Source organism: Salarias fasciatus, chromosome 6 (assembly GCF_902148845.1).
Source record: "Salarias fasciatus chromosome 6, fSalaFa1.1, whole genome shotgun sequence".
In the NCBI taxonomy this organism is placed as follows: domain Eukaryota; kingdom Metazoa; phylum Chordata; class Actinopteri; order Blenniiformes; family Blenniidae; genus Salarias; species Salarias fasciatus.
In genome coordinates this window covers 37,625,718-37,639,016 of record NC_043750.1, presented here as the reverse complement: position 1 = coordinate 37,639,016, position 13,299 = coordinate 37,625,718, and the positions used below count along the sequence as shown (strand labels likewise).

General features: G+C 43.9%; 1 protein-coding gene and 1 pseudogene across 1 annotated transcript; both read right to left on the bottom strand.

The window, feature by feature from the left end:
- Nucleotides 1-1,278: 1,278 nt before the first annotated feature.
- On the bottom strand, nucleotides 1,279-2,281 carry LOC115389873 (homeobox protein HMX2-like). Its single transcript, XM_030093438.1, has 2 exons — nucleotides 2,059-2,281; nucleotides 1,279-1,913 (listed from the first exon to the last, which is right to left on the bottom strand). Exons 1-2 carry the CDS (start codon nucleotides 2,279-2,281, stop codon nucleotides 1,348-1,350), a joined length of 789 nt encoding a protein of 262 aa, XP_029949298.1. The 3' UTR covers nucleotides 1,279-1,347.
- Nucleotides 2,282-4,653: 2,372 nt separating this feature from the next.
- On the bottom strand, nucleotides 4,654-6,591 carry LOC115389872 (homeobox protein HMX1 pseudogene; annotated as a pseudogene).
- Between the last annotated feature and the right edge of the window lie 6,708 nt (nucleotides 6,592-13,299).

The window sequence follows — 13,299 nt, the reverse complement described above, 5'->3', positions numbered from 1 at the left end:
AACATATTTTGTGCCATTGTATAAAACTGGATGTAGTTTTTAAAAATATTACAGGAATAAATAGATGCATGTCAATTGGAAAGGAATTCTGGCCTGACAGTGTAGCCATGTTTTTTTTTTTTTTTTTTTTTTTTTTTAACATTCAAGTTCCCTTGATGTGTTTTCTAAATGTTCCATGTAAACTTACTTAATTGTATTTTAAAACCTTATTTCCTCTTAATTACAGTAACATAGATTCCTATTGAGTCCCAGACAGTAAGCCTGTTGGCCTTCAGCAACAAGCATTGTCAACAAGGCCAGATTTACATCTTGAGACCAGTTTTTTTTTTTTTTTTTTTTTTTTTTTTTCGGTTTAGTGTTTTTTCCCCCCTTTAAGTCTTACTTAAGTCTTTCTGTCAATAGGTTTAACAGATATGTCAAAGGTAATCCATCCACCCATCCACCCATCCATCCATGCACCCATCTTCTGTGCTGCTTATCCTGTGCAGGATTGCGGGGTGCTGGAGCAGATCCCAGCTTACTATGGATCGAGGGCAGGGTGCACCTGGAAAGTTCACCAGCTCAAAGGTAATCTGTCTGTAAATTCTCACTTTACAGAATGAATGCTTCATACTTCCTGCAAACATGAGAAAATATCCCTGAAGTGATCTGCCAGTAGTTCCACATTGATGAGGTGATCAGACACAAAATCCACCTGAAAAATACTGAAGGAGCTCTTTGGAAAAGTATTACTTAGATGAAGATATTTTTTAATTACAGTTTGAGTAAAAGGTGTAATGAGCCTATAGGCAAAACGTGAAATAAAGTAAAAATAGTAAGATACTCAGAAAAAATAAAAACATGCGTGAAAACAGAATAAAATGTTAATTACATTCATTTAAATACATAGATAATTTCAGTAATTCAAAATTCATTATGATACAGTTAAATGCATGCAAACAGGCTATGGTAATGTCTTTGGTGGCTTAGGCTGCTGAAAATGCTGTTGCCAATAATAATAATAATAATAATAATAATAATAATAATAATAATAATAATAATGAAAAAAATATATAAAATATAAATGATGGTGTTTAGGCCTCCCTCGGGCTATTCTCATGATAGAAGCCTGCTATTAACGGCTATCTGTAACAATAGATTTAGTGTTAGGCCTTTAACAAAACACATAATTTCTACTTAAAATAAATAATATTGAATCCGTTTAACTCTGTGTGTGTGTGTGATATGTCAGTACTCCTTTTTTGCCAAACGTGCAGTCATCTGCAACATCTAAACACTTTGAAATGCTTGAGGGTTGGCAACAGACCACCAGAAGTGTCTCTCTCACGACGTGGGAAGTTCAAACCATCATACGTCCGCTTCGTACAGGCTGAAGTACTTGCTGGCGTTGGAGAAGCAGAGGTAAGGCGTGCTGCTGCCCGGGTACACCACGGGCAGAGGCATGGGCAGCAGGCATCTGCCCAGCAGGTTGCTCTCCTTGTACAAGGCCGGGAGCTGGCCCACCACCACGGGCTTCCCGGTCTCGGGAAAATCACTCACTGGTCCGTCGATTTCAGTCGATATCTGCCGTTTCAATTTATTCCTGCGGTTCTGAAACCATATTTTCACCTGCGTCTCCGTCAGCTGCAGGGAACTGGCGAGGCAGGCGCGCTCCGCGCTGCTCAGATAGCGTTTCATGTCGAAGGTAGACTCCAACTGGAAGATCTGTCTCTTGGAAAAAATAGTGCGAGTTTTCTTTTTGGTGATCATCTTGCTCTTTTTGCCCGGGCTGCCTCCTTTGTGCGGGTCCGTGGCCGCGGTGGTGGAGCCGCTGTCGTCGCAGCTGCTGTCGCCGCTCTCGAAGCGCGCCTCCGCCGCCTTCCGCTGGCTGATGATGACCGACTCCGCGGCTCTGCTCCGGTCTGTCATCAAGTCTGCAAGGAAATCACACCACCGTTTATCGAACTAACTAGCTGGCTGCAACTTTGACTCTTCTGTCGCTGTGCTGACTTGCAGTAACCGCGATGCTATTGTTTGGGAGCTGTGCGTAATGGTGAGGGTCCCCACATGAACTCTTACCGCTTTCCGCGAGCCTGCTGTCCGCGTCCTGCCTCTGCGCGGCTCCTTTCTCCTCGTGGTGGCTCTGGAAAGCATCTTTACGCATCGCCGTGGCCAGTTCATCCTGCAGTCCTGCCGGGTGACAACTATCGCGGCTCCTCCCGCTCGTCTTCAGGTTTAAGATGCTGTCAATGGTGAATTTTAGAGAGGCGGCGGGTCGACATGGCGCTTCTACTTTGTTCATATTCTCTTTTTGTTTTACTTCCTCGACTCTGTCGGCCCTGAACTGTGAACGCGGGACGTTAATTTCACCACTTACGCACCATATCCGCAGCCACTGAGCGAACACTGCTGGGCCGGCTGCGCTCTGCGTGCGCCGCCGCTTCACGGGACGGATTGAGCGCTCCGGCGACTCGGATTGGTCCGGACGATTGCTCCGCACGGACCAATGATATCCAGGGATGAGGAGGAGAGGAGAAGGAGGGCAGGACTGCGACTGTGCCCGCCCATTCCAAACACAACACTCACGTTCCGCTCTCATCCTTTTACATCTGCAGTGGGGAAAACCGGGGTCCCGGAGACCCCAAGATGATGACTAATACTTTAATTCCACTGTTTTAGTGAATATACCATGCATATTACGTGTGTTTTAACTCTTAACACTTCCCTTTTCATCATTGTTTTACATACAGATGCATTTGTAAGTGAGATTCAGGCCCTGGATCGAAATAGCGTCTACTTTTTTTTTAATTAAAATACGAAGATCATTAGAATTGCTTACTCTGCAGTTTACAAATATCATGTTAAAAATATGTTTTTAAACTGAGAGTGGAGTTTTAGCTTTCATTACACCAAGTGTTAGTGCTCAGCATTTTAGGAGAACACCGGCTGAAATCGGAAATCTATAAAAGTTTATTAACCCAAAGATATACCTGACTGCGTTCAGCTTTTTGGTGTATTTTATTATTACTATTAGTTCTAGTTACTCCAGCCTGAAGCGGGTTTATTATTCACGTTTGGCCTATTGTGACTTTTAACCAGAGTGGTATTTGCTGCATGATGAGGTATATCTCCTCTGGTTCCCCTCTAATGCTTTTTCTGTTATGTCGCCGATATGTAGGTTTCATGAAGTAAATGTAGTAAAGCAGAGCTCATCTTTTACGCATTAAGACGAACTTTATTCTGTCTGCTTCATCACATTTATAGCATTCTTATAGTTGAAATCCTTTCATATTTTAATTATAGAAGGATTATTTTTACTCTCCATTTGTTGCTGTTGTATCGGATGGCATTTCCTTTCATTCTTGCCCTCCTGCGTCCATTACAGCACCACAAATCACTTGTAATGATGGGGTGAGATGGCTTTTTAAACTTCCATGATGTTTGTTAGTCCTGCTGTTTCCACGTGTCGTGTATTGATATATTTAGAAACTTCAGCGTCTGAAAACGCTGACATCCAGGCTGTGTTGGTGCTCCTGATTGGATAAAATCAGTTTTTTACACGCGCTGTTGCAATAATTTTGATTAACTTTAATTTTACATCCTGTTTCTTTGGTGACTGAAATGAATAAACTTATAGATTTACTCTTATAAGATGTGGACTTTCAAATGACGCAGGTGCCGTGACAGCTTTTACTGGACTATCTGCCTGGTTCATACCTGGTTTCTCCAGTTTATTAACGTTCAATCTACATTTAGTGCAGTGCAGTGTGCGCCATTTTGGGCAATTTGCGGGATCTACCGATTGCGCTATGCAAATAATGGATTCTTCATTTGCGCACAGACGGTGCTTTGCATTTTGTGAATCCAAATTGGACGCCATTTGGCAATCCATCCATCTTGCGCATTTTTTAAACGTCCATCGAGGTAATATCCGCAAGATGGTATGCTGAAACATCAGAAAGATAGGAAACCTGTTTGAAAACGGCACGCGCCTTTGGCATGCTGTGTTGGCGCTGAAGTTGGTTCATGGGAGTTTAAGATCCATTATGTGCGCAGCGCGCCCATCGCCCAAAAAGCGCCTGCCATAAATAAACCAAACTTTGAGTGAGAAATGAGCAGAGCAACCAAATTTAAAGACAACTTTTTGTCTTTTCCGAAATGAATTCCTAATGTTGCAAGTTTTGTCCCTTGCGTGTTTTGAGTAATTTCCTCTCTCGGTTCTCTGTGAAGTTTTTTTTTTTGCGTAAAGAAGGGTGTAAAGCAGTTTCTCAGAAATAAAGACACATTCCAGGTCACACAGAAGTGAAAAACCAAACGAGAGTTTAGTTTTTTGTTTATTTCATTTATTATGTGGAAAAAAAGTGACAAAGTTGGAAAAATCAGTGACTTTAAATATAAAAGTTTTTCAAAAAAATAGGTGTATATTCAAACATACAGTAGCTACCTGAACCCTTGGCCTGGCCATGCTCGATTGTTAATATAGTTTATACTGCACCAGCACGCAGTCTTGTAGAGGCTTATGAACATATACAATTATATAAAACCCATCACTCTGTGCTATATTTGTATTGCGGGTTGTATCTTTGGATGAAGTCCACATTTCTTCTGCGGCATCGTGGGTTATTGCACGGCTACTGATCAGATGAATGTTACTAAAACAGCTTCATTGAGTGTCGGCCCTGTGCCGTCCTCACACCAGGCCGGTCATCTGCGACCTCAGCATGCTCATGGAGTGCGCAAACGACGACAGGGGGTAGCTGATGGAGCAGGGGAAGCCCGCTGGGTGTCCGTTCAAGTTGAACCCGAGTGCGGCCGCGGGTGTGGGCCCCTCGTGGTAGAGGATGGGGACCCTGACTACCCGCTGGGTCGAGTTCGGGATGTGTGCAGCCTCCAGATCGGCCGCCAGCTGTCTCTTCCATTTATTCCTGCGGTTCTGGAACCAGATTTTCACCTGCGTCTCAGTCAGGTGGAGGGAAGCCGCCAGTCCGGCTCGCTCCGAGCTGCTCAGGTATCGTTTCACATCGAAAGTGGACTCCAGCTGGAACACCTGACTGCGGCTGAAGACGGTGCGGGTCTTCTTCTTGCGGGTGGAGCCGGTCTCGGGTGATGCGTCCCGCTCCGAAGGTGCGTCGAATGCGTTGTGCGCGTCCTCGCTGTCGTCCATGAGGTTGCTCTCCCCGGTTTTCTCGTAGCTGGCCTCAGTTATGGGCTCAGACACGGCGGGGGAGCCTCTGTCACTGGTGGACAGCGAGCAGCAGGGATCCTCCGAACTCCTTGGACCTTAAAATGAAACAAAACAACATGACAGGGTTAATAAAGGAGAGCAGAACGTGTCCAAGAATAACCTCGGATCATCTTTGAAATAAGGCTTCAGATCTTTATTACTCAACGTTTTATTTCATTTAAACACGTCAAATGATGATGCAGTAAAGAAATGCACTTGTATATTTGAAGCTTTCGCTTCAGCTGCTGTCCTCAGCACAGTTTATAAGGCGTTAATGCATAAAATGAGTTTTAGGAGTATTACATAACGCATTGTCAATAAAGAAGCAGCTTCAGACTAAATTATGAGAAATAAATGCGTTTCTGGATGATAATAGGTGTTTTCACATGTTGACCAGGGAATTATTCACAAAGAGACAACGGAATCAGAAAATCAAAATATGCGCACAAAAGGGAGGGGCGCTCTGTTTTGATGTAAGAGTGCGTGGAAGTGGCACAAATGTGGCACAGCGAGTGTGTAAAAGCGTCACGTCGATGTGCAGTGGTGCAGCTCTTCTGTTTTGATTCGTATTCTGGGCATTTGTGCGTCATTCACGTGCGTAAAGTCGTGAAATGTGTCACAGGTCTGAGGAAGACGAACAGCTTGGATGTGTCCTCCGTACTATGACAAACTGAGTGTGGTTCCCATCCCGTGCACTGCTCCACGAAGTGTGCATGCATCCCTCTTAAAGCGTACGGCGGAGTTGAGTTTGGGAACAAGAGTAAAACCAGAGAAAACAAGAGTCCGAACTCCACGATCCGTTCACCCCGAGTCTGTCAGCTTTATTTATCGAAGAGAGAAATGACCCCTGGGTCAAAGAGACGACTTGCAAGAGTGAATGCTTATATTTACGTATGTAGAATAAATGGGCCTACTTGTATACAAACTTGAGATTAAACGAGAAACAAATTACTTGTTGCTGTAAAATTGCGTGCCAGGTAATCTGATATAAATGCATAATAGAAATGTGCCAGTAACAAACGCACACTGTAATTTATTCTATCAAATAGTTTTAACACGCAGGAATTTACCGTCGCGCTCGTAAAACGCGTGTGGAACTCACTGTGCTGGGTTTCCAGAGCTCCCAGGCTGAAGGCGCTCCCTCCTCGCAGCCACTGCAGCGGAGACGCGGCTGTGGAGCAGGAGCCACTGCGCGCTTCAGCGCTCCCGTCCGGGTCATTTGCGATCAGCCGCCGTTCAGTGGAAACAGTTTCTGTCCCAGAATCGCCGCGGCTGCTGTCCGCTCCCGACTCCTGGCCACTCCGCTCCTTGGCCAGCAGATTCTCAATAAAAAACGAGGAGGATCGGGACGGAGAGGGAGTCTGGTTGTCCGTCAGCTTCTCCAGCATGTTTTACCGATGTCACGGTGCGATCACAAATGAAAAATACCCATAGATTTCTGTCTGGAAGTCCGAGCACTCATTTCAAGCGTCGCTTCGCGCAGGGAGTCATGGCCGAGCCGGGGAACTCCTCGGTGCCACCGGGAGGAGAGAGGCAGAGATGGAGGCAGCAGCGCAGTGAAACGTCAAGTCAAACAATCAGCGAGCCGAGGGCATCCGGCGATTGGACGAGCACAATTGCAAATGGGGGGTTTTCCAAGGAAAAGAGAATTACTGTCTCGTGCGTCACAGTGCTCAGTGCGCGTCCGTGCGCGTTCACGTGCAGGCCCGTCCCCTCGAGGCCACGCGGAGTGGAGGAAACCTCTGTTCGTGGCACAGCAGCACTCTTGATTTGGGTCAATTAGAGTGCAAATCAAAATAAGAAAAAAAAAAAAAATCCGGGAAAGCAGCAGCAGCAGCCGTGATCATCGGGGTCAAGCAGCACTCTGAGGAGCAGCACTCACTGGCACGGAGCGGCAGGATGGCGCCTGCAAAGATAAGACTTTCTGTCAGTGTCTACTCGCCGCTGACATCCTTTTAGACTTTTAGGGGGGGAAACATTACAGCTCGCTTCATTTAAAATGCCCACGAAACCAAAAAGCAAAGTTTGACTGCAACCTACGGAACACAAACAGTTCATTTCTTTTTCCTGTTATGCAAAAATAAATAACATCCTTCGGCGATGGCTCAGAAGGATCGGATGTTAATGGCCTCTACGATGTGAGTCTTGGGCGCATTGAACCATGCAAAACGGCACGTGAGACGCTGCGCCTTGGAATCGGCCTCTGTCAAAGGTTATCTAAACTTTGCGTAATGGCGCAGATATTCCTGATAATAGGCCTGTTTTTTTTCTGTTTCGGTGCTTTAATTAGGTTCAACTGCACACGTTCTCCTTTGTCTCAAGACTCCGGATCGGCACTGAAATAGCTGTAAGAGTCCATGACTGTTGCAGTGCAGTTTATAATTCACCGTTTCATGCGTCCTGCTCAGAGCACTAATGGGAACAAACATCATTACACATGAGCATCAGATTGGAAGAGCAAAGATCCTGCATACCTTTATGGTGGGCGCACATATGAAAAACAAATGAGAATAAATACAAGCTGTTGATGGCCTTTTCAGTGGCATTGACTTGCAAGTAACTTATTAAATTTAATAAGTTTCGGGGAAAATGCAGGCTTCTAGTCAAATTAAGACAGTATTATCACTATTAGATCATCTGAAACATTTAAATGAGTGCTGACGGGCGTCTTTACCCTTTTCCATGAAATGGCAAGACATTTGAGCTTTTATTTCCCTCAGTGGAGTCAGCTGCTCTGACCTTTCACTCCAGCCTCTCTCTCTCTCTCTCTCTCTCTCTCTCTCTCTCTCTCTCTCTCTCTCTCTCTCTCTCTCTCTCTCTCTCTCCCTCTCTCCCCCCTTCAGGCCAGACTTACCCTTTGACAGAGGATCAGCGGTGATGCTGCTCTTCAACACTCAGACAACAGAAACGCGACCCGCTGCGTAAAGAGCGCATCTTGCGCCGTAATAACATTGAGCTCAATAGAGCCAGAAATGCTGTGGGATTTCGTTTTGCGTTGCCTTATTTGGTCCAAAAATCTTATTTTGAATTTTAGAATTTAGCCTGAGGCCAGTTTAATGTCAGACAAATATAAAAATCTTAGAGTTCCAATTGTCGCCTTTTGAAAAGAAGCGGGGTCTACTTATGTTTTGCACGCGCCGACCCATGTTCGGTAAATTCTAAGGTGTAAATTGAAGTATTTTTGCAGAAAATAGGAGTCTGGTTTCTGTCGGTTTAAATAAGGATCGTGATCTGATGTGAACCCGCTTTCTTGTGTTTACGTTTTATTTTTTTAACTCTTTTTTTCCTGTGGTCCAATCTGCTGTTTCTGAATCAACTTTTAAAATTAGCTTATTATCAGTTTTAAAGGATTTAAAAGGAGTAAAAACAAAGTTCTAAGTTCTCCGATTTTAAAAAAATGTAATCTTTATTTTACAAAAAATGTATTTAAAAAATCTTAATTTCTGTCAAACATTTTCCAAATAAATACTGTAAAAGTCACTTTTTTGTTTCAGAAAGAGTTTCTTCACCACTGTAAATGATTTTACAATATATTTCTGTTTAAAATACAGACATATTGTTGCACCTTTATATTATAGTAGTAAACTATAAAATGTAATAATACAGTAAGTGAGCATTGATGACAGTAAAGAGGGGAAAACTCCCCTTTTCCCAGTTGGAAACCAGCTGATCCAGACTCAGAGGAGGTGGCTTTCTGCTTCAGAGACAATGAAGATGAAACAGAGGACAGCCAAAAAAAAAAAAAAAACTTTGCATTGACTTTGCATAATCTCATCCACTCACTGCAGATTTGAGACTTGAGCAGGAGGTGGATTAACACTCTGAGAGATGCTTTGGAAAGAGAGTTCAGACTGAACCGTTTTACCACAATTGCATGTTGAATTTAGTGTTTGCTTGTTTTGAAATGATCCTCATTCATCTGAACTTCACCAAACAAGCAGAGCACTGTGATGTATTTCACGGAGCCGTCGCCTCTGTGTGATTCTGTCTGATTTCGCGGCTCTTAGTGTTCAGACCACATCGGCGCGGCGAGTGTTGAGGTGTGCATTAGATCGGGTTTCTCTGTGTACGCCACGCCGTCTGAATGATGTGGCACCCTGGTCAGCACCCCACGTCCAGACCCCGAGGCCCCTCTCTCACTTTCCCGTCCTCTCTGGCTCTGCCCTGATCTTCATCCGCTCTGGCATGCCCTTTGCCTCATGAGGCCTGCTGGCCTGCACCGCGGCTCTGGAACGCAGTCCCACCACGCACAGTCAGATCATCGGCTCGTGCTCCGGGAGACAGCTGCGTCAAATCGAGCATGGTCCTCCAGTTGGCGGTGGCGAGTGCTTTTTAAGCTGTTGGTGCTGCCGGCCAGAAAGAGGGGAAGGCGTTTCACAGTTTCACTGCTTTCTGTCACTGAAAGAAAGCAGAAGTCCTGTGTGTGATGGCACCGTGCTTTTTGAGGATCAAATTGACTGTAAGACATGCGTTATATGGTTTGTAACTCTTGCACATGACTGTTTTAGCATTGTTCCCTGAGTTTCCTCTTCTTCCATGAGAAGAGTAACCTCTCTTTTTTACTTTTCACCGGATTAGAGCAGCTTTGCTTCACATGACTCGGTGGTGTGTGAGACTTTAACCAGCCACATTGGCTCTGCAGCCGCTCTGATAATACCCAGGTCTAATCATCATTTTATAACCGCCATTACTGCTCCAAGTGTGATTTTAATGGCTGTGGAGTCTGCCGCTCCCAGCCGGGGTGAACAGTCACTGAGAGTGGAGACAGTTTGACCTAGTTCATTTATGGAGGAGGCTCCGAGACAGACAGGAAGGCCCGCTTCTCCTCTGGGGCATTCACGGCTCTCTTTACATTGCGATGCCTTCATTGCGACGCAGTGAAGTAGAGTGACCCCGGCTGACTCTCACTCAAGGTGATACCGCCGTGCACGGCTCGTGCACCGTGGTTTACCAGTATCAACACACTGTAAAGGCAGCCACTCACTTTGTATCTTTTTTATAGGGAAGGGATGGTGGTGCAGTTATTTCATATTGAACCACCGAGACTTGTAATGTGTACACACTCTCTCACTCTCTCTCTCTCTCTCTCACACACACACACACACACACACACACACACACACACACACACACACACACACACACACACACACACACACACACACACACACAGAGGAGACCTGCAGGGAGTCACTCTGGGTTGTTAGAGCGCCCTCCGATGGCCAACATACTGCACTGCAGCGGAGCTTCACAAATCAAAACACCGATTAAGATGCTTTTATTTTGGTTTTTATCAACTTATTCTTTTACTTGAATTTTTTTCTGATTTTAGAAACTATTCTACATATATCTGCTTTCAATTGTAGCAATAATAAATCATCCTTATGTCCTTGAATATCAGGATGAGTTGACCATAAACAGCGTCCTTCCAATTTTTTATTTGTTAATGAATTCTTAACATTACAGTTATTTTCATTTTTCCATAAAGCACACAATACAGACATAAAATGCACCTGTGCCACCGCTCTGAGTTGTATTTACATTTTTTTATTGCTGTTACTATTGTAACTGTCTGTCTACTGAGTAAAATTGGATAGTTTTTTTAAGTAATTTATATTTCACCCATTTTAACCTGTTTTTGCCATCAAGCCTAAATATCAACATTTCACTCTTTTTTTGATCCTGCAAGACAACTGAAGCAGAAATATGTCTTCATGACAACATTCCATTAAGTTACAAGAAAAAAAAAATGCATTCAGTCACATCCTGCATTATAAAATCCCACAGTCTTTATTTAAAATGCAATATTATGTGTAACCTGTGTGTGTGTGTGTGTGTGTGTGTGTGTGTGTGTGTGTGTGTGTGTGTGTGTGTGTGTGTGTGTGTGTGCATTCATGTGTGTGTTTGTTCGCAAACTTGTGCATAAAGCCAGTTATCTCAATAATTCAGAAGTTAGGAAAAACTCTCTATTTTTTTTTAATTTGCAAAAAATGTGCAATATGTAATGTCTGCATTATGAAGTCCAGCCTGCTGGGATCATGTCAGCTTTCAGAGCACTTCACTCTTCATCATTCAAACAAACTCACATTGCATACCTACTTGCCTCATCTGGCCAGCCAGCTCAGCCTGACTGTGCTAGCTCTGGCATTAATAATTCACTGTACATAATAAGTTGATGCTGCAGAGTTTGTTCTCATTGATATTAGCCGAGGTGAGCATTCTTGGCCAGACTGTGTGACGCCAGCAGACCGGCATAAAGTGGGCTTTAATTGCCCATAATCTCTGTCGTTCTCTTTCCTCTCAGTGCAAGTCAACACCATATAGCCCATGAATGCCAGACTTCAGTGAGGCATTTTCAGCTCGGCATCAGCGTGAGCCTCGCAACAATGCTTGGAAGAGATTTTCAACTCAGAACTCAGAAAGGATTTTAGACGATTTTGGGATTTTTACACCCGCTCTCACTGTACTGGAATTTCAAGTCAGCACATTCATAATTGTATCCAAAGCTGAAACAACAGGAGGTTTACACCTCTGGGTACATTATGCTGCACATAAAATGTGTTTCTCCAAAGGACGACACAATCAGCAATATTGTTTGCATTTTTGAGAAATCCTTGCTCTTGTTCTTGTCTTTGAACGTCTGATTCTTGTTAATCTTTGCAGTAGTCTACTTTCTCTATCTCTCTGCTTCTTGTTTTGATGTCAGTTGGACATTTTAGGTGCAGAGATTTTCAAATATATGAAACCACAGTCGTCCCACTAGTGTTATTTAAAAGATCCCGGGATCAGATATCAGTGTTTCCAACCACAGCCTCTTTACACTCCACACACAGTGGATTTCATCGATGGGTTATAACCCTAACACAAGCACAACACTTCAGATTCTGTTCAGATGTGTGTTTTTATGGAAGGAAATGTTAATTATGATTAAGATGAACGATGACTGTGGCTGACTGATGTGGAGCCACTGCACAGCTCAGAAACTGCTATTCTGCATTCACATTTCACTTTTGAAGCCAGCAATTTTCATACCTGCAATATGTTAAATTCAGAGAATCTTGCAAGTTTTCCCAGTAAAAAGTGCAAATAAACAGTCTTTCAATAATTTCAGATTGTTTCACAATAATCCGATTTAAGAAACTGTTCACCTCTCAGTTCCCCAGTACTGCATGTGTGCCAGGAAAACGCTGAAACCTCCAGGGGCCTGTAGAGCATCTCCCATGGCATCAGATTATACATTCATTATGTTTTATGAATGAAGTGAGAGGATGAGATGAGGGATGAGGTGCTGCATCAATGGGACACAATTATATGATTGTAGAATGCCTCACAGAAGGAAAAGAAGGAACATTTTGAGATGGTTAATTTTTTTTCTTCGACATAAACATGTTGGAAATAATTAACACTTCATTTATGAAAATACTCATTGTTGGATAGTCATAACCAGTGTGCCACAATGAAATGTGTTTAATAACCTGAGTTTGTGAACTTAATTCATCATGAAACCTTTTATGAACTTGCACAATGAATTTGTTGCAGTCTGGACTCAAACTCCCAACTCAAAGGGTCAAAGTCAGTGTACCCCAAAGTGGGGAGTTTTATTAGATACAATCAAATATTAAATTTGAGGGAAAAAAAGAGCCCAAATGAAGGATAAAGCTGTAGATTATGCCTTTATAGGCGGTCTGGTTTATGTAATCACAGAAGAAGCCCTGTGGATTCATACAAGTCCACATTAACGCAGCCTAACTTTAAAACCCAAAAGGAAAGTTCAGCCCCCAAACCTGGAGACCACCGCTGTCACTTCATCGACTTATAAGGCCGTGTGTGTCTGGAGGATTTCTACCGGGAATGTCCGTTTGTTTAACCTCTTCACGGTACGTTAACCCCTGTCAGGACGCGCTCGTCAGCGCGCCACAAAGCGGCTGAGAAGCGGGGACCTTTTCCCCTTGAGCCGACCCCGCTCACATCGGAGCCCACCTCCATGATCCCCCTGGACCCGCGGTCCTCACAGCCTCCCAGCGCTGCAGTGAGAGCAGCGGTGTCGATTAGAGAAGAACCCGCAAAGAGTCATAAATACCCCCCAAAAGGTCAGT

What these genes read in the sequence shown, in the direction of transcription:
- LOC115389873 (XM_030093438.1), bottom strand. Translation starts at nt 2,281, where the DNA reads ATGAACAAAGTAGAAGCGCCATGTCGACCCGCCGCCTCTCTAAAATTC. An exon ending in CAGCAGGCTCGCGGAAAGCG is followed by an intron (nt 1,914 to 2,058) that starts GTAAGAGTTCAT and finishes ATTTCCTTGCAG; the next exon opens with ACTTGATGACAGACCGGAGC.